Source organism: Balaenoptera ricei, chromosome 21 (genome assembly GCF_028023285.1).
Source record: "Balaenoptera ricei isolate mBalRic1 chromosome 21, mBalRic1.hap2, whole genome shotgun sequence".
Taxonomy (NCBI): Eukaryota; Metazoa; Chordata; class Mammalia; order Artiodactyla; family Balaenopteridae; genus Balaenoptera; species Balaenoptera ricei.
Window position 1 is genome coordinate 14,089,923 of NC_082659.1, and position 24,901 is coordinate 14,114,823.

At 40.2% G+C, this 24,901-nt stretch overlaps 2 protein-coding genes across 6 annotated transcripts in view; one reads left to right on the forward strand and one right to left on the reverse strand.

Moving 5' to 3' along the window:
- The window catches only part of SNX25 (sorting nexin 25), a 113,165-nt gene extending 107,776 nt beyond the window's left edge, over positions 1-5,389 (forward strand). For 2 of the 4 annotated variants that reach the window (XM_059909734.1, XM_059909737.1), the window contains 4 exons: positions 757-823; positions 3,583-3,764; positions 4,258-4,358; positions 4,857-5,386. In XM_059909734.1, coding sequence (XP_059765717.1) covers positions 757-823; positions 3,583-3,764; positions 4,258-4,358; positions 4,857-4,937 — 431 coding nt within the window. In that variant the 3' untranslated portion in view covers positions 4,938-5,386. Of the gene's footprint in view, positions 1-756; positions 824-3,582; positions 3,765-4,257; positions 4,359-4,856 lie in introns of all 4 variants that reach the window. The other 2 variants (XM_059909736.1, XM_059909735.1) reach the window with 2 other exon arrangements.
- The window catches only part of LRP2BP (LRP2 binding protein), a 42,009-nt gene continuing 20,852 nt past the window's right edge, over positions 3,745-24,901 (reverse strand). Inside the window, exons 7-13 of one of the 2 annotated variants that reach the window (XM_059909740.1) lie at positions 20,840-20,982; positions 20,653-20,758; positions 19,540-19,763; positions 17,977-18,151; positions 8,284-8,396; positions 6,025-6,070; positions 3,745-3,784 (exon numbers count right to left, since the gene is read on the reverse strand). In XM_059909740.1, the coding sequence (XP_059765723.1) occupies positions 8,331-8,396; positions 17,977-18,151; positions 19,540-19,763; positions 20,653-20,758; positions 20,840-20,982 (714 nt within the window). In that variant the 3' untranslated portion in view covers positions 3,745-3,784; positions 6,025-6,070; positions 8,284-8,330. Of the gene's footprint in view, positions 3,785-6,024; positions 6,071-8,283; positions 8,397-9,527; positions 9,721-17,976; positions 18,152-19,539; positions 19,764-20,652; positions 20,759-20,839; positions 20,983-24,901 lie in introns of those variants that run through there. The other variant, XM_059909741.1, reaches the window with a different exon arrangement.

The window sequence follows — 24,901 nt, forward strand, 5'->3', positions numbered from 1 at the left end:
TAAGAGTAAAAGTTCAGATATGTAGGACCCTTCACAAAACTCTTTCACACAAAGTATTGACATGACTGTCCAGCAAAACGAAAGCACATGCTAACACTGTCCTTGTCCAGGTGAGGTCACTGAGGCTCGGGGAAGGTGATGGTGGCCGCCTGCTCCAGGCGGTGGCGCAGGAGCGAGGAGTCCACGGCTCACTCGGAGTCCTGGGGCTTCCCAGTTCCCCTTTCTTCCCCCACGGGCATAAAATATATAAAAATGCATGATCTACAAACCACAATTCAAAAGGGAGCAGTTAGACCCATCAATTTGTTAATATTTCAGAATATTTGTCAACATCTGACTACAGATGCTTCTCGTTCAGAGCCGTGTATTAGAACATTGGGTTCAACAAGCCAGGCACAAATCTAAAAGGAATTGCACTGTCTGCTAGTGGAAAACAGAGGTCAGTAGCCCGGGGACACATGAAGTGCAGTTTTAGTTCCACTTGCTAGCTCAGCTGTTGTTAGGCATTGAAAAGCTGTAAGAAGTCTTAAGTTTCCTCTCATCAGTTGCTAAGAAGAAAATGAAAGCTTATTCATTAGAGTATTCCTGGGCAGAAGTTTGCTAGGCTAGACCCAAATTCTGTGGCTATCAAAGCCCCTGACTTAGTGTCCAGATTTGGACTGAGTGACGTGGTTAAGATTTATGCTTTGTGCTGCTATGAAAATGTCACGATTGTGATAGCCTGTGGTAATGCTTTTCCTCTGATTTATATTTTAGTGTTTAAATGGGTGAGAAGAACATTAATTGCTCTCGTTCAGGTCACTTTCGGAAGAACCATCAACAAGTGAGTTGCACGAAACTAATGTTTGAATTCATGCCCTAGCCTTTGCCTCAATAGTCCAATTACATCCCCAACTCAAGGTTTTTTCGTTTCTTTTACTTTTTATTTCTGATATGATTCTAAGATTGGATAGGGAAGCAGATTTCTACAAGACTCTCTCCCCCAGAATGCACGGTGCACCAGATAACAGAAGCTTGGGCTGGCTCTGGCAGGCTGGTTGACGAGGGTCAGAAGATTGTTCTGGAAAGTTCTCTGTTGACCATGATGACTGGTTTTAATATCTTGGGTGCAGCGTTTTTATGTCACATGATGGGGATCAGTTTAAGGCTTAGACTCTGAGCCAAAATGGAAGTAGGATGAGCATCGCATGGCAGGTATTTATTTGAAGGGAAGTGCAAACCATATATTTTTTTAGAGTTGGGGTGATATTAAAATAGTAATTCCTCTTGTTAGTTGATAGCTAAGTATCCATGAGGGGTGTGTGTACCCTATAACACTATTATAAGCCATATGTGTATTCTGAATTGTATCACGTTACCCATATCCCTAAGGGTTATACTCTATGCCCAGTACCCAATGCTTACGAGGCTGTAACATTGTGACTTCCCCACACAAAAACTGGGAGTCAACTGCTAAAACTAAGAGGAAAAAAAATCAGTTATTTTTGTATAGCAAAATATGTTTTAAGATGAAATTGTCAGATTTTTCCAAGTGAAAGATTAATTTAGTTGTCAGATATATGTATAAGGTTAACATTATAGTTTTATCACATAAATCTTATAAAGTTTTTTGGGAAACATAATAAAGATCATATTATATTTTTATTCAGTTGCAAATAGAATATATTTTCCTTGTGGTCATAAACCAAAATTTACTTCTGTTTATTTATAAGATTTTTAAAAAAAATGGTGTTAGTGGCTTGTTTAGTTGACTTTTAGTATCGTGGGCTTTTAAGCAGAAAAATGCCCTGTTTAACTTACAGTTTCAGTCTGAGGCAAACCTCTTAACCTTAGTACCGACAGTCCTTGGATAAAGAAGTTTTCAAAATGGCCCTATTTTTCTCAGAACTCCAGACTTGCTAATTTCTTTTTCAGTTTCAGAAAATCATGCATACATTCCCTGCTCCTATTTATGATATTGGCTCTTAATTTTAAGATGAGCAGCTGTAGTTTGAGAGTGGTGAATACATCAGGCGGTTCTTGACATGGGGCTGGGGGAGGGGGACCATGTAGGGAATTTTCAGACTGTGGGTTTCAGTGGACTTTTTATCAGGTAGGGAAATTACGGAGCACCTGGCCCTGTGCTGTTTTGCCTCAGGCAGATGAGGACACATCATAAAATTAAGTAGCAGCACAATATGTGCCTCTCGCCTTGTACCAACTGTAATTTCACATCCCAGAATTGCCGCAAAAGCTTCCTCCAGTTTTGGCTAATACAAAGTCAGACCTAAATTGATAGAAGATGCTCAGGTGATGGCCTTTGGTAAAAGTCACTCACCTAATTTTAAGTTGCAAACTGAAATTTTCCTTCTTCATTTCTTCATGCAGTGCTGGTGAGTAACCCAAAGACTACAGGCAAAACAAGCTGTGTTTTTATGTAGATTTTACTTAGGCAGGCAGGTCAGCAGGTTCTCAAAGCCAAAGTCCCATTGAATTAATAAAATTATTTTATTTGATCTAGATATGAATTGCACAGTTCTAAGCAGTATTGGGAAGTTTCTTAGGAGACATGCAGTTACAAACAGGATTACCATGGTTCTAACTCACAGTGGAATTTAGACTTCATTGGTGACTAGTTACTGTGTGCAAAGTGCTGGGCTTGAAACGTCTATTTCAGATACTATTTCTGAAAACCTCACACTGTCCCTTTAAAAATCTGATTGGGAAGTCAGATTCTTAAAGGGCTTTTTGATTTATTATTCGTGAATTAAGTTTGAAACTTCAGGTCTTTCTTGCACTAATAGTCCAAGGTGATTCTGCTCCCATTTCTGCAGAGAGACTTCCCCTCCCACCTCAGCACCGCTGCTGGCTCTGTGAACGGTGCTGCTCTCTGCAGCAGTCCTGTGGTTGGCTGGAATTTGATGAAGTAGGGTTTACGGAAGACCTGGGTAACCAGATAAAAGCCACTTATTTATAACCGTGCAGGTCAAGATCTGCCCGATTTTCACTCCTGTGGGAAGGTGACGTGGCTGGATAGCAGTGTATCTTTTCCAAGTCCCCCGCTTTGTGGTGAAAGGGGGGTGTCTTTTCCCCCTCTGCCTCGTGAGCACGTGAGGTTTCCCGGTCGGACAACTCTGCCCAACGTCCTCAGCCGCGGCCGCCCCAAGGGACAACTGGTGAAGAGGCCGGGTTCTCCCCAGGACTGCCAGGGCTCAGGGAGCTCTTCACAGTCTTTAAAACGGATTGACGTTTTCAGTTTATACCACTTCATGGAGAAATTAGTATGTTAAGTACCGTGCACAGTTAAGAGTAGCTGCAAGCTTCAAACAAATCAATCTCCTCTCAGTTCTTGCTTTTCCAGATTGAAAGACACCGTGCGGCAAACATTTAGAGAATTCAGTACCAGTGAACATGTGAGCTCCAGGAACGAATGGCTAGCAGTGTTACCAAAATAAAAATAACTTTCCGAGTCAGAGTTTAAAAATCCAATTCCTAGTTTATTCATCAAACGCTTATCTTAACCTACCCATTGATAAATGCCTTGTGAGAATAGAGAATAAGATTTTTAAAAACCTCATCCAAGAAATATTCTGCTCTTGAAAGACAAATCCGGGACGCAGTGGACTGGGCCGTCAGCGAGCAGATGGTGGTCTGCTACATCGGCGCTCTCCGCGATGCTCTGTGGCCCGCTGGGAATTTGGCGCCGCCGAACACAATCCCAAGTGAAGAACAAAGCCAGGAAACAAAGCGGAGAGCACAGCAGAAGCTGCTTGAAAACATTCCAGGTGAGGCCTGGGTTCTGACCCTGAAAGTCAGATGAAAAGGGAGTGTTGATGGCCCTTCTCCTTTTTCACTTCGGAAACATTATTTACAGTGAAAAAAGTGATCATACTTTCTCCTTTTAAATCATGTCTTGTCCCTTGCTAAGAAATTATACTGAGAATCCCAATAAGAACAGTACTGGTTATAATTTAACTAGAAAAATGTTTTAGAACAGATAATAACATTTTATGCTTTAAAAACCCTGTTAAAGTACCCTATTTTGAGAGCTCAGTTTTTAATTGGGGATCCACGTATTAAAATTATAGTTTGTATAAATGCCTTATATTGAAAAATTCTAAGTTTTCTCCTTAGACATTGGAAAGAGCTGATCACTCATGTTCCTCGCGTCTCTGTGCCTTTATGTGCTGTGTGTGCATATGTCGTAGACCCTCACTGAAGGTCCATGCAGGGTGCACTTTATCAATAGCAGCGTGGAATATAAACTTAATTTTTCAGATATGCTTCAGAGCCTTGTTGGACAGCAAAATGCCCGTCATGGTATAATAAAAATATTCAACGCACTGCAAGAAACGAGAGCCAATAAACATCTGTTATATGTGAGTAATTTAAAGCCTCCCAGAGGATTCACTGTTTCTTCAGTTCTACATTTCTGTTCATATACGGGGGTAGATTTTAACTCTTTATACGCTTAATCATTCTTATTGCTTGTAACTCTGAACCCATTTTCTCTGCTTTATTTTTGTTCAGTTTGGTTAAAAAAAAATAACCCCCTGTGGGTGTGGCATCCCCCTCCTCGCCTGCTGGTTGTTTCTCTCGACTTGTGCTGTAACATTTCTGCCTGAGTGCTTGGCTTTCTTATTTCAGCAAAGCCAAGTGTTTCCCAGTAGTCTGATAATACTGTTGATGGTTAACGGACCGTGAAATAAATCAATCTGATGCTAAATGGAGTTTATAGAATACTAATTCCTTTTGAGAGTAACTTGTTCACTGAGCATGATCTCAGACTTAAAATGAGACTTTTGTCTTAGATGTAGATAGTTGAGTAAACCCTTAGAGAAAAATACTTTTTTTTTTTTTTTTCTTTCTTGGTTCAGGTGCTGATGGAACTGCTGCTAATTGAATTGTGTCCTGAGCTGAGAACTCATTTAGATGAACTTAAAGCTTGTCAGGTTTGAGACTACACAAATAAACCACCCGAGAAATGTCTGTAATAATAGACATGAAACATTTTCCTCTTTTCCACAGAGGGCTTGACTGAGAACCATACTGATCTTTTAGTTATCTCCCTCTAGTTTTATGTGAATTAAGCAGAACTGGGGGGGGAAACTTGATGCTGTATATTAGGCAACAGAAAAAAACACTTGTTAATTATTTTTATTTTAATATAAATCCTTTAAAGGTCAACATACTGATTGAAATATAAGTGTTAATACGTGATAAGAACCTAGGAAATATTTTAAGTATTTATGAAGTTTTGTTTTAAATGAAGAATTATGAACGTTGTACAGTTAATTTCCTCACTGAGGATTCTGAACATTCCTATATTCGTGTGTATTGAATATTGTTGTGCAATGCTTTGTGTGAAGTTATTGTGAAAATTTTATTGTCTTTATTTTTACCAAAGATTTCCCATAGTTTGAAGCATCTGAAGCAATAAAACATAAAAATGAATCATAGCGCTCTGATGTTTAAGATGCTTATATCTCAAAAAAAGCTGAAACACTTAAGGCAGTTCAGATATTTATCAAGTGCCTTTTTTGTAGAAAACATTGCACATGTAAGTACTTCCCTAAGGAAGTATAAAGTTTGTTGCCTTTCTCGAGACACAGAATGAATGTGAAAAATATGATTTTTAGTGTGAATGAGAAGAGCCAGAATTGGTGCTTGAAGTGCTGTATTAGGGAGGTGGGATAGATGGGCAGGAATGAGATGGGGAAACAAAGAGGAGGGAAGTTCCTTCAGGCTGTTCAGGACTTGATCGTGTCATCAAGTCTTGGGCACTAGTAGGGGCATTAGACGAAATCCAGGGTACAGACGTTGCTTTGTTTTTAGTAGTGGGACCATGGACAAGTCACTTAATTTTCCTGGGTTTTACCATTTATTATGCAGAGATAATGAAACACTTTCCCCTTTCTAACCCCCAGGAATATTGGAAGCAAACCAATTAAGCAGGAATTCAGTTTGAAATCCATGAAAAAAACATACTATGTGTATATATATATATATTAAAGTGGTATTAATTATATCATTGTTAGATCATACCTGCTGAGTTCCTGATATGCCAGGTTCTTGATATGAAACATAAGTGCTGAAAGACAAATGATTAAAAATTAGTAAAGCAAATTTTATCTTTGATATTCTTTTAGCTACAGCTCTTTGATCCTTATTTCAAACCAAGATATTTGATACTTTCAAAAAAACTCAGAGTTGCCTATTTATATGGATAAGAATTATCCTTCACAGGGATGTAGAAAAGACAGTCAGAGAAGAGAAGCAGTGTGAAGTCACCAAGCCCTAGGAACTCATAGCGGTTACTAAAAGTGACCATCTTCTGCATAATTAAACCATGGCTGTTATGACTCCTCAATCCTTAAGAAGTCGTCTTGCTTTTTCATAAGTTATCAACTATAAGGACTCTTACAGAAGTTTTAATTTTTTTTTTTGAAAAAAATTAATGACCTTGAAGCTTCACCTCACTTAAAGGGTGACTCCAATCACAGGTCAAGGTGTGCACCATGGTCGGGAGTAGTGGTAGTTTGCAGGGGCTCACCTGTGCCAGGTATTGCCAGCTTTATGGCAACTAGAGTCAACTGAAATTTTAAATCCTGTGTTGGGTTCACTTAGGACATTTAAGCACAGCATATTACCAAATATGACATGTCAAATTCCTACCTTTAGGATTTCTCAAACCGTGTTTTAATGGCAGTTAAAGTGGCCTTCACTTTGGGGATGTAGAGCAAGCTATGAAAAGTGCTATTACAGTCCCCATACACTGCCTTATTACATTTCTATTTTAAGATTCTTAAAGGCTTAAGGAACTGGATTGAGTGTGAAGAAGAGAATACCGTTGGGAATCTGGATCTTCAAACCACTGAAGGAATGTTCTGTGGATGGTATTAAGGAAACAAGAGCAAAAGCAAGTGGGCTTGTATTGTAGAATGATTTACGTTAGGTTTTATGAAATCTTTTAATGGGCTAGAGACATGGAAATGTTGTGACTGGGGAAGAAGAGTGAGTCTTCAGCAGAGATTTTAAAAGCAAAGGACTGGTTTTCAGGGATGATTTAAGTTTCTACTCTAAGATTTAAAGAAGTATAAGGCCTACGTTTGTCTTTAGATACAGGGAAGAAATTTCAACAAAGTGAAGTTCAAATAATATAGACAAACCAGAACATAAAACAAGAGCAAGTAGTTTTGTGCCATATAATACTTCTTTAGTGACAGGCACCTACATATTAATTGCATTTTCCCAGTGCTAAGACTAGATCTTGTAAATCACTTTGGAAAGGATGGTTGTGACTTTTAAAATTAAGCCATAACATTTACAAAGAAGGTGTTGTTCAGGTATCTTAAACATTATTTTCAATATCTGTTTCACAGATGTATATTTCTTTAGAATCTTTTGCATATGGATTCTATTTTTACTGTCGGATTTTGCCTCTGTAGATGTAACTGATAAGGAAAGCCTCTTGCTAATTTAACAGTTTAGTTATAGTTATATTGGTAGGTGATTTGAAATTTTATCTTGTTTTGAAATACACTGAGGGTTTTTAAAATGTAGAAAAGGACTTGAAGCACAGAGAAACATCTTGTTTCAATTGATTACCAGAAACGTAACAGTTTTACTCATTAAGATGTTTATGGAAAGGCAAGATTGTAAGCAATTTCTTAAACCCACTTATTTTGAAATTTAGATTTTTAATTTTCAATTTGGAATTTTCTATTTTAGAAGTCTTCGATGACTGAAATAAAATTAAAAGTTATTCAAAATTCACAACACTAAGGATTAAAGAAATTTAAAGAATTAAACTTAAGTTTGTTTTAATAAGTTTGTAGCATTTATACTTCTGAAGTTATTAAAGCTAAGATTACACTAAGTCTTTCAGGACACTATTTAAGAAAGGAAAAAAATACTAGCTTTATGGAATGGTTTTCAATATTTGACATGGTTTTGGTCAGTCACTAGCCTAACAGCTGGATCTTTGAGGACTCTTCCTGCAGTTCAATCCTGTAGCTACGTTTCAAGTTGCAACATTTTACAGATTCAAGAGGGGTTGGATAGGGAGGGTGGGAGGGAGGGAGGTGCAAGAGGGAGGAGATATGGGGATATATGTATACGTATAGCTGATTCACTTTGTTATACAGCAGAAACTAACACACCATTGTAAAGCAATTATATTCCAATAAAGCTGTTAAAAAAAAAAAAATGAAGGTAACCTGTCATCAGTAAAATACCCAGGATAATGTAATGTGGGAGAGAGAAAACAAACATAGCTATTATAAAAATTATAAAAATACACACATCCTAAGGTGTTAGAATCGATGAACTTTGTTGAAATACATTGTAGTCTAAATTCTTTGACGAATAAGTAAAGTGTGAAGTTCATCTGCCAATGAAGGATTCAGACGACATGCCTTAAAAATCAAAGAAAAAGTTTAGACATATTTTGAATTGTTGGATCTTTTGTTTTTAAGAAATAGAGTACAATGATTTAAGGGAATTCTGTAGTTAGCGATACATTTCTATTCTGATTTCTTAATTAGGGAGATTCAAGATAACCTATGCAAAGTATTAATAGATCATAACTAAAAATAACCATGCTATTATCCTTTGGGAGAGAAAATTCTCAGTGCCAAAAATAATGGATTTACACATTGATAGTATTCTAAGTTATGAATTATCAAAATAAGTAAAATAGAAAGCATTAACATTTGGCCTCAAACCTGTTATGTGAATAGCAGCATGTATAATTTTTTAAACATACGATTTTGTTATGCCTAAATTAGCAATAAGGTGCATAATTTCATAGTATGTCAGGAATTTGAAAGACACAAGTTACCTCATCCAGACCTTACTCCATGCAGAAATTGTCCCTTTTAGTACCCATGACAGTTGGTTACCAGATATTTGCTTGGTTGCTTCTAGTGGCAAGAAGTCAGCACCTTGGCTTCTGCACACGGCCCCCCAAGCTGAGGTGTGGGCACAGCCATTTCACACTAGGTTCAAGGCCTCTACATGTGGCACCCTATGAGCAAGTCAAACTAGACTAAGCACAAAGGGAAAAAGACTGGGACTTACACCATTGGTTCTCCTGGTTCTCAGGCCTTCAGACTCAGACGGGAACTAAACCACCAGCTTTTCTGAGTCTTGCAGCTTGCAGATGACAGATGGTCTCTGCAGTCTCCATAATCATATACAAATTAGTATATACAGGGGAAGAGGATAAGATGGCGGACTAGAAGGACCTGAGCTCACCTCCTCTCACAAAAACACCAAAATCACAACTAACTGCTGAACAAGCATTGAAAAAAAAGGACTAGAACCTACCAAAAAAGATATTCTACTTCCCAAAACAAAGAATCCACAACAAGACGGTAGGAGGGTTGCTTTCACAATCAAATCCCATATCCGCTGGGTAGGTGACCCACAAACTGGAAAATAATTATATTGTTAGGTTCTCCCATAGGAGTGAGAGTTCTGAGCCCCCATGTCAGGCTCCAGTGGTCTGGCATCAGGAGGAGGAACCCCCAGAGCATTTGGCCTTGAAGGCCAGCAGGACTTGATCGCAGGAGCTCCAGAGGACTGGGGGAAACAAACACCACTCTTGGAGGGTGCACACAAGGTGTCATGTGTACCAGGACCCAGGGGAAAAAGGAGTGACTTAATAGAAGCCTAGGCCAGACCTACCTGCTGGTCTTGGAGGGTCTCCTGGGGGAGGTGGAGAGCAGCTGTGGCTCACTGCGGGGACAAGGACACTGGTGGCAGAGGTACTGGGGAGTACTCATCAGCATGAGGTGTCCTGGAGGCTGCCATTGCGACACTAAGACCTGGCCCCACCCAACAGCCCAAGGCTCCAGTGCTGGGAAACCTTAGGCCAAACTACCAACAGGGCAGGAGCACAGCCCCACCCATCAGCAGACAGGTTGCTTAAAGCCTTCCTGAGCCCACAGCTGCCTCAATACACCCCTGCCCACCAAAGGGACAAGACCCAGCTCCACCCACCACTGAGCAAGCATCAGTCCCTCCCACCAGGAAGCCTGCACAAGCCTGTTAGATCAGCCTCACTCACCAGGGGGACAGACACTACAAGCAAGAGGAACTACAATCCTGTAGCCTGTGGGACGGCAAACACAGAAAGTTAGATAAAATGAGATGGCAGAGGAATATGTTCCAGAGGAAGGAACAAGATAAGCCCCCAGAAGAACAACTAAGTAAACTGGAGATAGGCAATCTACCTGAAAAAGAATTCAGAGTAATGAAGTAAAGATGATCCAAGGTCTCAGAAAAAGAATGGAGGCACAGACCAAGAAGCTACAAGAAATGTTTAACAAGGAGCAAGAAGATGTAAGGAACAAACAGTTGGACAATACAATAACTGAAATGAAAAATACACTAGAAGGAATAGCAGAATAACAGGCAGGAGAACAGATAAGTGAGCTGGAAGACAGAGTGGTGGAAATCACTGCCACGGAACAGAATAAAGAAAAAAGAATGAAAAGAAAGCAGGACAGTCAAGAGACCTCTGGGACAACATTAAACACACCAACATTTGCATTATAGGGGCCACAGAAGGATGAGAGAGAGAGAAAGGGCCTGAAAAAATATTTGAAGAGATAGTAACTGAAAACTTCCCTAACATGGGAAAGGAAACGGTCACCCAAGTCCAGGAAGTGCAGAGAGTCCCATACAGGATAAACCCAAGGAGGAACATGTCGAGACACATTAATCAAATTGACAAAAGGTAAAGACAAAATATTAAAAGCAACAAGGGAAAAGCAACAAATAACATACAAGGGAATCCCTATACAGTTATCAGCTGATTTTTTAGCAGAAACTGCAGGCCAGAAGGGAGTGGCACAATATATTTAAAATGATGAAAGGGAAAAACCTACAACCAAGAATACCCAGCAAGGCTCTTGTTGAGATTTGGAGAAATCAAAAGCTTTACAGACAAGCAAAAGCTAAGAGAATTTAGCACCACCAAACCAGCTTTACAACAAATGCTCCAGGAACTTCTCTAGGTGGAAAAGAAAAGCCTACAACTAGAAACAAGAAAATTACAAATGGGAAAGCTCACCAGTAAAGGCAAACATACAGTAAACATAGGAAATTATCCACACACAAATATATCGAAACCAGCAATCATGAGGAGAGTACAAATGCAGGATATTGGAAATGCATTTGAAATTAAGAGACCAGCAACTTAAAACAATCTTGTATATATATAGCCTGCTATATCAAAACCTCATGGTAACTGCAAACCAAAAATGTACAATAGATAAACAGGCAAAAAAGAAAAAGAAATCCAAACACAACACTAAAGTAGTCGTCAAATCACAAGAGAAGGGAACAAAAGAGGAAGGGAAGAAAAAAGACCTACAGAAACGAATCCAAAACAATTAACAAAATGGCAATAAGAACATACATATCGGTCATTACCTTAAATGTAAATGGATTAAATGCTCCAACCAAAAGACACAGACTGACTGAATGGATACAAAAACAAGACCCATATATATGCTCTCTACAAAAGACCCACTTCAGATCTAGGGACACATACAGACTGAAAGTGAGGGGATGGAAAAAGATATTCCATGCAAATGGAAAGCAAAAGAAAGCTGGAGTAGCAATTCTCATCTCAGACAAAATTGATTTTAAAATAAAGACTGTTACAAGAGACAAAGAAGGACACTACATAATGATCAAGGGATCAATCCAAGAAGACATAAAAATTATATATGCACCCAACACAGGTGCACTTCAATATGTAAGGCAAATGCTAACAGCCATAAAAGGAGAAATTGACAGTAACAATAATAGTGGGAGACTTTAACACGCCACTTACCTCAATGGACAGATCATCCAGACAGAAAATCAGTAAGGAAACACAGGCCTTAAATGATGCATTAGACCAGATGAACTTAGCTGATATTTACAGAACAATCCATCTGAAAGCAGCAGAATACACATTCTTTTCAAGTGCACATGGAAAATTATCCAGGATAGATCACATGCTGAGCCATAGAGCGAGCCTCAGTAAATTCAAGAAAATTGAAATCAAGCATCTTTTCTGACCACAGTGCTATGAGATTAGAAATCAACTACAAGAATTAAACTGTAAAAAGCACAAACGTGTGGAGGCTAAACAATATGCTACTAAACAACCAATGAATCACTGAAGAAATCAAAGAGGAAATCAAAAAATACCTAGAGACAAATGAAAAAACACAATGATTCAACCCTATGGGACTCAGCAAAAGCAGGTCTAAGAGAGAAGTTTATAGCAATACAGTCTTACCTCAGGAAACAAGAAAAATCCCCAATAAACAACCTAACCTTACACCTAAAGCAACTAGAGAAAAAGAACAAACAAAACCCAAAGTTAGCAGAAGGAAAGAAATCATAAAGATCAGATCAAAACTAAATGAAGTAGAAATGAACAAGAGAAAAGATCAATGAAACTGAAAGCTGGTTCTTTGAAAAGATAAACAACACTGATAAGCCTTTAGCCAGACTCATCAAGAAAAAAAGGGAAAGGGCTCAAATCAATAAAATTAGAAATTAAAAAGGAGAAGTTACAACTGGCACCACAGAAATACATAGGATCATAAGAAACTACTTACTACAAGCAACTTTATGCCAATAAAATGGCAACCTAGAAGAAATGAACAAATTCTTGGGAAGGTACAATCTCTCAAAACTGAACCAGGAAGAAATAAAAAATATGAACAGACCAATTACAAGTACTGAAATTGAAACTGATTAAAAAACTCCCAACAAACAAAAATCCAGGACCAGATGTTCTCACAGGTGAATTCTATCAAACATTTAGAGAAGAGTTAACACCTATCCTTCTGAAACTATTTCAAAAAATTTCAGAGGAAGGAATACTCCCAAACTCATTCTATGAGGCCACCATCACCCTGATACCAAAACCAGACAAAGATACCACAAGAAAAGAAAATTACAGGCCAATATCACCAATGAACATAGATGCAAAAATCCTCAACAAAATACTAGCAAACAGAATCCAAGAACACTTTAAAAGGATCATACACCATGATCAACTGGGATTTATCCCAGGGATGCAAGGATTTTTCAATATCTGCAAATCAGTGTGATACACCATGTTAATAAATTGAATAAAAACCGTATGATCATTTTAATAGATGCAGAAAAAGCTTTTGACAAAATTCAACACCCATTTATGATAAAACCTGTTCAGAAAGTGGGCATAGAGGGAACCTACCTCAACATAATGAAGGCCATATATGACAAACCCACAGCTAACATCATACTCAGTGGTGAAAAGCTGAAAGCATTCCCTCTAAGATCAAGAACAAGACAAGGATGTCCACTCTTGCCACTTTTATTCAACATAATTTTGGAAGTCCTAGCCACAGCAATCAGAGAAGAAAAAGAAATAAAAGGAATCCAAATTGGAAAAGAAGTAAAACTGTCACTGTTTGCAGATGACATGATACTATACGTAGAAAATCCTAAAGATGCTACCAGAAAACTACTAGAGCTCATCAATGAATTTGGCAAAGTTGCAGGATACAAAATACAGAGAAATCTCTTGCATTCCTACACACTAACAATGAAAGATCAGAAAGAGAAATTAAGGAAACAATCCCATTTACCACTGAATCAAAAAGAATAAAATACCCAGAAATAACCTAGCTAAGTAGGCAAAAGACCTATACTCCGAAAACTGTAAGACACTGATGAAAGAAATCAAAGATGACACAAACAGAAGATATACCATGCTTTTGGATTGAAAGAATCAATATTGTCAAAATGATTATACTGCCCAAGCCAATCTACAGATTCAATGCAATCCCTATCAAATTACCAATGGCATTTTTCACAGAACTAGAACAAAAAATGTTTAAATTTTTATGGAAACCCAAAAGACCCTAAATAGCCAAAGCAATCTTGAGAAAGAAAAACAGAGCTGGAGGAATCAGGCTCCCTGACTTCAGACTACAGTATAAAGCTGCAGTATGGTGCTGGCACAAAGACAGACTTGCAGATCAGTGGGACAGGATAGAAAGCCCAGAAGTAAACCCAAGCACCTGTGGTCAATTAATTTACAACAAAGAAGGCAAGAATATACAATAGAGAAAAGACAGTCTCTTCAATAAGTGGTGCTGGGGAAAGTGGACAGCTACATGTAAAAGAATGAAATTAGAATGCTCCCTAACACCATACACAAAAATAAACTCAAAATGGATTAAAGACCTAAATGTAAGACTGGATACTATAAAAGTCATAGAGGAAAACATAGGCAGAACACTCTTTGACATAAATCACAATATCTTTTTGGTTCCACCTCCTAGAGTAATGAAAATACAAACAAAAATAAACAACTGGAATGCTAATTAAACTTAAAAGCTTTCGCACAGCAAAGGAAACCATAAACAAAATGAAAAGACAACCCACAGAAAGAGAGAATATTTATTCCCTTGTTGGTTGCATCATTTGTAATCTCCAAAATATATTGGGTTGGCCAAAAAATTCATTTGGGTTTTTCCATAAGATGTTATGGGAAAATCCGAATGAACTTTTTGGCCAACCCAATACAAAATAATTGCACTCATGCAGCTCAATATATTAAAAAACCACCCAATCAAAAAATGGGCAGTGGGCTTCCCTGGTGGCACAGTGGTTGAGAATCTGCCTGCCAATGCAGGGGACACGGGTTCGAGCCCTGGTCTGGGAAGATCCCACATGCCGCGGAGCAACTGGGCCCATGAGCCACAATGACTGAGCCTGCGCGTCTGGAGCCTGTGCTCCGCAACAGGAGAGGCCACGACAGTGAGAGGCCCGCGCACCGCAATGAAGAGTGGCCCCCGCTTGCCACAACTAGAGAAAGCCCTCGCACAGAAATGAAGACCCAACACAGCCATAAATAAATAAATTAAAAAAAAAGAAGTCACTTGAGGATTTGCCTTTAAAAAAAAATGGGCAGAAGATCTAAGACAGACAGATGGCCAAAAAGCACATGAAAAGATGCTCAACATGGCTGATTAGAGAAATACAAATCAAAATTACAATGAGGTATCGCCTAACATCCGTCAGAATGGCCATCATTAAAAAGTCTACAAGTAACAAATACTGGAGAGCGTGTGGAGAAGAGGGAACCCTCCTACACGGTTGGGGGGAATGTAAATTGGTGCAGCCACTATGGAAAACAGTATGGAGGTTCCTCAAAAAGCTAAAAATAGAGCTGCCATGTGATCCTGCAATCCCACTCCTGGGCATATATCCAGAGAAAACCATAATTCATAAAGACACATGCCCCCTAGTGTTCACAGCAGCACTATTCACAATAGCCAAGACATGGAAACAGCCTAAATGTCCATTGACAGATGAATGGATAAAGAAGACGTGGTACTTTAGTTGCTGCAACAAAGAGTAGCCCCCGCACGCCGCTGCAGCTAGAGAAAGCCCACGCACAGCAACAAAGACCCAACGCAGCCAAAAATAAATAAATAATTTTAAAAAAACAAAAGATATATGTATAACTAAATCACTTTGCTGTCCACATGAAACCAACAACATTGTAAATCAACTATACTCCAATATAAAAAAAATTTTTTTATGTCACCACCTTGGGCTTTCCTGGTGGTACAGTGCTTAAGAATCTGCCTGCCAATGCAGGGGACACGGGTTCAAGCCCTGGTCTGGGAAGATCCCACATGCCACAGAGCAACAAAGCCCGTGTGCCACAATTACTGAGCCTGCACTTTAGAGCCCACGAGCCACAACTAATGAAGCCTGTGCGCCTAGAGCCTGTGCTCCACAACAAGAGAAGCCACCGCAATGAGAAGCCCGCGCACCGCAACGAAGAGTAGCCCCCGCTCGCCACAACTAGAGAAAGCCCACGCGCAGCAACAAAGACCCAACGCTGCCAAAAATAAATAAAATTGAATAAAAAAAAAGTCACCACCTTTAGGAAACAGAAACTAAGGTTTTACCTATAAACAGTTGTTTTAGAAGATTCTTTGTATTAAGCTAAAATCCCCCACCCCCAACCCTTTAGAATCGGGGACTGTTCCTAGGAGGACATGCATTGCTGGTTTCCTGGAAACTGAGAGGCAGAGGAGTGGCAGAGCTGAGACCAGGCCTGGGGCTCCTGACTTTCAGCCCAGGGTCTCTTCATCTGCGGCCTTATCTTTCCTGTAACATACTGCCGTGGGCAGTCATTCTCCCTCCCCTACAGTGCCTCTTTTGTAGGACAGCCTTTCAGTCTGATGAAGACCACTAGCAGAAGCCCCTCAAGTCTTTTCTCTGAGTAAAATACTCAGAGTTTGTTATTGTGCCTCATCTGACATGATTCCAGATCCTTCACTGGCTTACTTTTAAAATGGAGAAAACTTAGAGGAAGTTATCTCCCATAAAATCCAGTGGCCAAAATTGAGTAATGGGGCTGTATTATCTCCCACCATAAGGAAAATAGTTTTAAAATTGTAATCTGTTTATTATGCTCTTTTATTTAGGATGAACATATACCACATTTCACCCAGAGCTCTCTGCTTATGTTTACTTGGAAAGGGTACCAAGGATAGCATAGAATCTGAAATTGACTTGGTTTGGAAATTGGTATAATATACAGAACATTTAGATTAAACAAAGACAGCTGTTATTCATACTAATGGTGTAATGGTAAATATCTCAAAGGTCAAGTTGTATTTTTTTTTTTTTTTTTGGCTGTGCTGGGTCTTCGTTGCTGCGGATGGGCTTTAGTTGCGTCGAGCTGGGGCTGCTCTTCTTTCCTGTATGTGGGCTTCTTATTGCGGTGGCTTCTCTTGTTTTAGAGCTCAAGCTCTAGGCCCGCGGGCTTCAGTAGTTGTGGCTCACGGGCTCTAGACTGCAGGCTCTAGAGCGCAGGCTCAGTTGCTCCGCGGCATGTGGGGTCTTCCCGGACCAGGGCTCGAACCCATGTCCCCTGCATTGGCAGGTGGATTCTTCACCACTGCACCACCAGGGAAGCCCCAGGTCAGTTGTATTTTTGTACTGTGTTCCTATAATTGTGTTGGTATGGGTTTAATACTCTGGAAATTTTAGATTTCCAATAAAATAATTTAGGTTCCAAACTTGCCTACACATTGGAACCCCCTGGGGAGCTTAAACAAATCTTCTTGTGTCCCATTCTGGGAGATGGTGATTTAATTTTTCTGAAATAAGGCCTGGGCTTTAGGAATTCTTAAGAGATTCCCCATGTGATTCTAATATGCAAATAATTTTGAGAACCACTGCTGTAATGTGATCAGATTTAGGCAAGGGACTTAGAAAATTGTTCCTTGCCTTGTTCCCTGCTCCAGCTTCAACAATTTGGCAATGCGTGAAATTTTATGATCTAATTCTCATTTGGACTTATGGATGTCATGGACCTAGGGTGTGCAATTTTTTTTTTCTCTTTTAAAAAAAACTTGCAGTTACTATTCATGATTCCCTTTCACAATCCCTCTTTTCAACAGTTTTCAACACTTTTCAACAGTTGATTTTAGATGTGAAATCCATTCGGTATCTAAATAAACTGATCACATGGATTAAAACATGAAAAGGCTTATTTTAACTGGTTACCTCAAATTCATGAATATCCACCTAAGTGTGGTAGATGTCATGCAAAAAGAAACCTTAATGAAATGTACTCTAATGTACTAGAATGAAATAGAGATTCACACTTTTTCTGGGTGAAAGAAGGCATGCACGTTCTGGGGTTAAGGTCTTGGTGCTGGGCCTTAGGCGGCAGACAGTGAAATAGAGTAATTTGCATCAAAAATAGAAATTTTACCATCTGTGCTTAATTATTAAAAAGAATGACAGAATTGTTTGCAAACAAGCTGCATGTCTGACAACCTCTTGGTAGAAGAGGTTATCTGCACAATAAGTAGGAAAAAAACACTGATTTAAAAAGATGTCCAAGTCTCAACTAAAAACCCAGAAATTTCTATTGAGTCAATTTATATTTGTTGTCAGGCTTACTTTAGAATAATAGTGTTTAGCTGTTGCTTCATCCTTTGTGATACCCAAGCCAAGCTGCAGACACCGTGCGTGGTAGAAAGAGGCCATGGCCATGCCTCTGCTGATGAATTCTGGGAGACAGTCCGTGACCTGGGCTATCATGGGGATGTCATGAATCTCATTGTAGTCAGCAATCCTGTTACAACATCCAGTTGTGAAATTAAAAACAGTATCAGTTACAGTTTACATTTTTATAAACATGCCCAGAAATTGTCCATGTGCCCCAAGTGGTTTCTCTATTATTTCTACCAGTTTGAGAACAAAATTGTTTGCTCTGTGGTGAAGCGTAAATAGAACAGTCAACTAACACCAGAAGAAGAGGAACTAACTACAGTGGTTACTATATGGCTTCCTAGGATTATACTGGTCAGGCTTAATAACCACTAAAAAACATTAAGTTTAAAATATTATAAGAACTCTTATCACTTTGCAGATTTAAACAATGGGGGAAAAGCATTTTTCTCTCTCTTTGGGTATTTAAACATCAACCTTGAATTTGGACTTTAGTCACACAGGACCAGAAAACACATTAAGAAACTTGCACATCTATGATAATGGGCAATAAAAAGTCCTTCTCTATAACCCAGATACAGAGATGGAGAACTATACGAAAACAAGTCAACTCCACGTCAGCCGTAATACTGTGGGAAACAGGAACATGGACAATAATGGAAAGCTCCAACAATGTTTAAAGAACTGTTTGAAGTCTTAGTTTTAACCATATGGGCACCTGGGGATTTGAGACAGCAGAGACCATACCTTTAAGTGGCCTGCTGCCTGGAGGCCACGATGGTGGGGAGGAGAGGGTAAAAGCAATCCCTGCATCCTCCAGTGTGGATGTCTGCCTCACACTGGGCTCGGGGAGAGGGGAGCCTGTGAGCTCCGTGGGAAGGGCATTATTGGGAAGGAAATGGCAGCATGGCCTTATAGCCATTCTAGAGGACACCCAGGTCTGTTGCATTTGTACATTGTGGGTAAATGCAGGAAAGTACACGGCCTCAGAGAAAAGAAATTTCGATATACTTTATGTTAGTGTTGGAGTCTTTTAACCATTCTTATTGTACAGTCCTCATCAAGCTATATTGCAATTGTGCAGTTATAGAACCTATGGCTAAGGGTGTAGGAAAAAAGTTTAATATTTCTCATGTGCCAAGCTGTGTTAAACACTTTATATTCCCTATTTTTTTTTTAAATCAAGAAGAAAATACTTCCGCAGGATTACAAAAGAACAATTGATGCCCCAAAAGTTAAACTTGTGTAAGATTACTTAGCTGGTATACAGAGCAAATAGCACTGAAGTTCTGCAGACTAATAGATGTACTATCCAATATGGTAGCCATGAGCTACGTGTGGCTATTAAAGTTAAAATCCAATGAAAATTACAAGTTCAGTCCTCAGTTGCACTGGCCACACTGCAAGTACCAATAGCCATCATTTCCAATTCTGCAGCGAGTTCTATTAAACAGACCTGGCATAGAACATCTAGTAAGAGTTTTTGTAAATACTTTTATCCAGCTTACTCACCTTTTGGAAAATGCAACACACTTTGTGAAAAACTTCATCTTATAGTAATACCCCACGAGATTCCCTTGAGCGCAGACATTTCCACGCTCTGCTGCTTCCCTCAAGCGATGCAGGGCAGCCTCGGTACCCTGGCGGATGCCTTGTCCATAAACGTACGTGAGCCCAAGTGCACCCTGGGATCCCAGGTTTCCACTGCCACGAGCTTCTGAATGCCGATAAAATGCCTAGGAAAAAGCACAATTCCCTAGTATTCACAAGGTGGATTATAAAGGGGATCTCTCTATAAGACAGTACTATTAATTCCTCTCTAGGACATCGTTCTAACCCCTTGAACGTACGTCAGGCTAGCACCAACTTCGCCTGCCTGAGAGAGGGTGCTGAGGGGAGCCCGCCCGCTGTCTGCCCACAGTGCAGGCGAGGTCACTGGCTCGAGCTCAGCTGTTCAGGTTTCAGGATTTTCAGATTTTCCAGAGGAAGGACCAAGAAGGTGGGAAATACGAACCAAGCGTCTGAAAGGCTTTGTAATGAGGCACAGCAAGGAGAGGAGAGCAGCTGATGTTGTGAGATTGTGGCCACCTCTCAGATCCTCTTGGAGCTCCAACGGGATCAAAGAAAACCAAGGATAAAAACCTGCATGTGGTCCCAGCATGTTTGCTCAATACTCAGCTACAGTGAATCTGAGTTAGTTCAAACCGATTTCCAAGTAGCTGCTCAGTTATCTGACAAGGATCTTGGGGGTTATGTGCCTCCTACAAGTTTGCCTTTAACGCCTCATTTCCTTCTCCCTATAAGATTTCTTGGAAAGGGTTTCCATCATTGGTGATTAAAGAGGTTGTACTGACTCTCCCTCCTCTTTTACCTTTTATGGTAGAATATTTTGTATGTGTGCTTTTTATAGCATACAAAGTGCTCACATCCATGGTCTCCTTTGGTAGAGGCAGGGAAGGCAGCATTCATAGTTGAGGAAAGGGTGAAATGAGCTTGGAGATCTTAAAATGTAAGCTTTCTTTACGTTGAAAGAAATATAAGAGATATTCAAGACTACATACTTACTCCTCACCAAATATTAATCTACACAGGATGCTAGGATTTAAACAAATAGATCACTGTTACCTTCTCTAACTCTCTGGGTTCCTTTGTTGAGTAATACAATCCTAGGATACTTTGAGCCTTCACACTAGCTTTTGGATTTCCATTGTCTGCAGCAAAAAGCCACAGTCTAGAAGAGAAGGGCAAGGCAAGTTATTCTTTGTTTAAAGCATTTGATTAAAACAAAAATCTTGTTCTCAGGTCAGATTACCTTTCAGCTTCCTCGTCTGATTGTTTAACGCCTTTTCCTTCATAATAAGCTCTTCCAAGGTTGTAAGCTGCTGCAAATTGTAAGTGTCTTGCTTTGGGACACGGAGAATCAACAATTTTCTTCATATATTCCACTCCTTTTTCCTTCCACAAAGGAAAAGAACAAAACAGAAAGTCTTAGTTTAGTTTTACCCAAATTAAGTTTTCTCCCAATAATGCTGTAAAGCATTCACCCTTCGACATGAGGTAGAATGTCATGAGTCTATACCTAACAGGTATGGTTGTCCTGGACTCTGCAGGGCTAGAAATAAGTAAAAGTCCATCTCCTGGGTCAGCGTTCCCAGGAGCTCTGGGATATAAAGCGTTCCCTTCATTTTATGGCTTCCACATTTGCGTTACATCTCAATATGGTTTCCTTCTTCTCTCCTCATAGCCCTTATTCTGAATCGGCACAGTTCTTAGAACTTAAAGTGTAAGAATAGCCAGTAACTTCCACATTTTTAATCCTTACAGGACACGTGTGAGCCCCAAACTCTGTCTTCTCTCTTCAAGCACACTTTCCCTAGCTGTGCTCAGTGATAAATTTACATCTACTACACATCTTCATATGACATCTGCATAGTCACAAAACACAGAAGACGTTCTAACCACCAACAAAAGGCTTTCCTCCCTCCAAAAACCCAGACACAAACTGTTTACTAGACTAGGTTTCTCTTGTCCAACGCACAGCAAGCCAAAATGCTGAGCCCACGAGGTTTGTAGCAAAGAGGATTTACAAGGCAGCCAAGTAGGAGATGGGAGAACAGATCTCAAATCCGCCTCCCCAAAGGCAAAGAGCTCGGGGTGTTTATAGGATAAAGAAGAAAGCAGCAGGCAGTTGGAGGTGTGGGGGGCATGGAGAAAGGTGATTGGAAAAAGGTGCAGGAATCTTTGCTCTGCACAGGTGTAACTAAGCTATAGGCCTCTGCACGTTCAAAAAGTCACTCAGCAACAGACACTCATGCATGCCCAGTTGAAGGGTCGGTGGTTCTATCCAGTCTTAACCAGCTCAGCTCAAACTAGACACAGCTGACTCCAAGTTCCTAGAAAACAACTCGGGCAAACATCTTGTTTAGGCTACATGCTGCTTGGAGGACATGAGAGTCTTAAAAAACCACCTTAATTAGTGAAGGCAGGTGAAGTGGATTTGACCCACGGTTTCAGTGCCCCCCCCCCCTTGCTTTTTGATCATTCCTCAACTCTTGAGGAAAAAGGGTGAGGACAGCTCTGGCTAATTCCTGCTGATAAGGGGCATAGGCCTAATAGGGGCTTGAGGAATCAAACTATATTTAGCACTCATTTGAGAATATTCTCTTGTTCCTGGTTTCAAGTTAACATTTTGATCCCAAACAAATACCACTTATGCGCCAGCTGTCAAGGCATTCATAGGCCCAAGATTGGTAATAAAAACTGTAGACAAATAGGTACGGGGTGGGGCAAATATGTACACTGTGAGGGCATACAGAACGCCAGACATGCGAATATTTAGACTCTTATTTTCAGGGATTTTACCTAGGACACTGGCGAGCCAGGGATCAGTGTCTTACTTTTTTACGAATTGGAGTGTGTTGATCATTATCACCTTTGACTGAAACGCTTAGATAGTATCGAAGGAACATAGGCTGGGAGGATTAAGTGTGGTTTCTACAATATCCTCATCAAATAGAACCTTGACAAGGGTAGATGCCAGGGATTTTTGTTGTTGTTTGTTTTTTGGTTTTTGTTTTTTATTCTGAGGACATGAGGAGACCAAATTTTGGCTTATTCAAGGAAAAACGCGACAGGACATTTTGTTGATTAGCCTAATTTGATATGTTCACACCTGAAGTCACAGTGAAGTTAGGGATGGTCAAAAATTAACAACAGGCACAACCAAGGGGTCAGCATGATCAAATACAGAAGGTTTTTTTTAGATGACATATCCAAAAGCTAGAGAAATTACCTACTTTTGCCAAAGACTGAAAAATCCTAATCACTGAATTGTCCTTCCAAGCGTGGGAGGTTAGAAACAAAGAGAAGGCAGAACAAAAGAAAACAATCAATCTGGTTACGAGCAAATTATTTAAATTGCTTTCTAAATTTTACTTTTCAAAGCCACCACTGCAGCAATCCCACTCACCTTAATTTCTTTCTCGTGGCTTTTTTCTGGGGGTTCGCTTGCCCACTCGGGAAAGTCAGCGTCAGGGTTGGAACCACCGCGGTATTCCTCACGCAACGTGCTTTCCCTTTCTCGGTGCGTTCCTCACAAGGTCCCAACCGGCGAAGATGGAGCTCGTTTTCAGAATGTTTATCCTCCATGATTTCAGTCTAGATGTTCATTTTCTCCTTTAAGAGCTTCCTAAATGGGTTTGGCTATGAGCCCAAAGTTGGGGACCCAAATACGGCAGAACCCAGCCATTCCCAGAAATTCCTGCAATTATCTCTTGGTGGAAGCTGCAGCCCTAGCTAGAGCTTCCCTTCCATTAGAGGGCAAGTCTCTCTGTCCTTGTGAGAGTTCAAAACCCAAATATTTCACAGAGGGATTGAGAACTCTGTGCTTTTTCTTGGATACCTGATAGACCTGTTCAACCAAACAGGTTGAAATCAAAACCATATTCTGGTCTCAGGTGTCCTTTGTTTTACTGGTAATCAGTATCAACCACATCCTGGAGCAGGGCGCCCTCATTTAGCTGAGGGTCCCCCAAATCTTTTGCCAGGGTTTCTCCAAACATCGTTGGTAAAGTTTTAAATCCCTGAGGAAGTACTGTCCAGCAGTACTGTTGTTTAATTCTTAGTACCTAGATCTTCCCATTTGAAAGCAAACAACTCTTGGGATTTAAAACAAGGATATGCAAGAAAAGGCATCTTTCAACTCTAATACAGTAAACCAACAATGTCTGGACAGATTAGTGAGCAGAGTATATGGGTTAGGGACTACTGGATGAGTCTCTTTTACACTCTGATCTTAAATCGTGTACAGGCTGACTTCAGGTGGTGCCCTAAGCTGTATAAGCCTAGCTCTTTGCTATTCCCAGCCTCCCGTCTGCCCAGGTCTTCGGACTCCTCTTTGCAAATCTCTTCTGGAACAGTTGCAGGATGTTCTTTTTGGGATTGGAGTAATAGAGCCTGCAATGCGCAAGCCTGCTCTGGTGGTACTTTAATGTCTGTTCACTCAGGGGCAAAGGTAACCCTGGTATTTAGTTAGTAAATCTCGTCCCAGAAGGGGAATGGGGCATTCAGGCATGTATACAAAGCTATGCTTCAGATGCGTTTTCCCCATCTGACAGTTTAGCAGCTGGAAAAAAGGCAGTTTCAAGGTTTCTTTGGACACCCCAGTTACTAACATAGTTTTAGAAGGAAGCTTAGAAAGCCAGGTATTTAAAACTGAGTAAATGGCCCCATATCAATCAAAATCCTAAATTTCCCACGGTCATAGTCATTCAGGGCTCCGCCTGGGAGATGATGGACTTCACAAGATTTAAAGGAACCCCTAGGGCCTGTCATTCTTGGTCACTGTCATTCTCTTCTTGGGCATCTGATGTGCCAGCTGTTTACCTTCAAGAGTCTTACTTAGGATGGGACCCTCTTTTCCAGTGTCCCTCCTGGTTGCAGTATGCACACTGGTGGGGTCCCGCTATTGGGTGCCCGTTTGAGTGGAAGCTTTTGCCGAGTCCCTTGTGGGAGTCCTTGATTCCATCCAGCTCTTCCCGGTGTTAAGGTAGCCGCCCGCAGAGCAGCCTCTTTCATTCTCCATTGTTCCCTTTTCTCCTGAACCTGGTCTCTGCTATTAGAAACTTTAAAGGCAGTTTCAACAAGTCAAGACATAGGCATTCCTAAAGGCCCTTCCATCTTTTGCAGTTTCTTCTCTATACTGGGTGCGCTCTGACCAAAAAATGGTCACTGACTTTTATAAGTTCTCTTTGTATGTTGCCTATAGGCTTTAAAGGCCCTTTCTGGAAATTCTGGAAGATCCTCATTTGGTTTCTGTTTTACCTCCTGTACTTTATTAAGGCTTGTTTTGGCCTCCCTCTTTGCAATCCTGCAA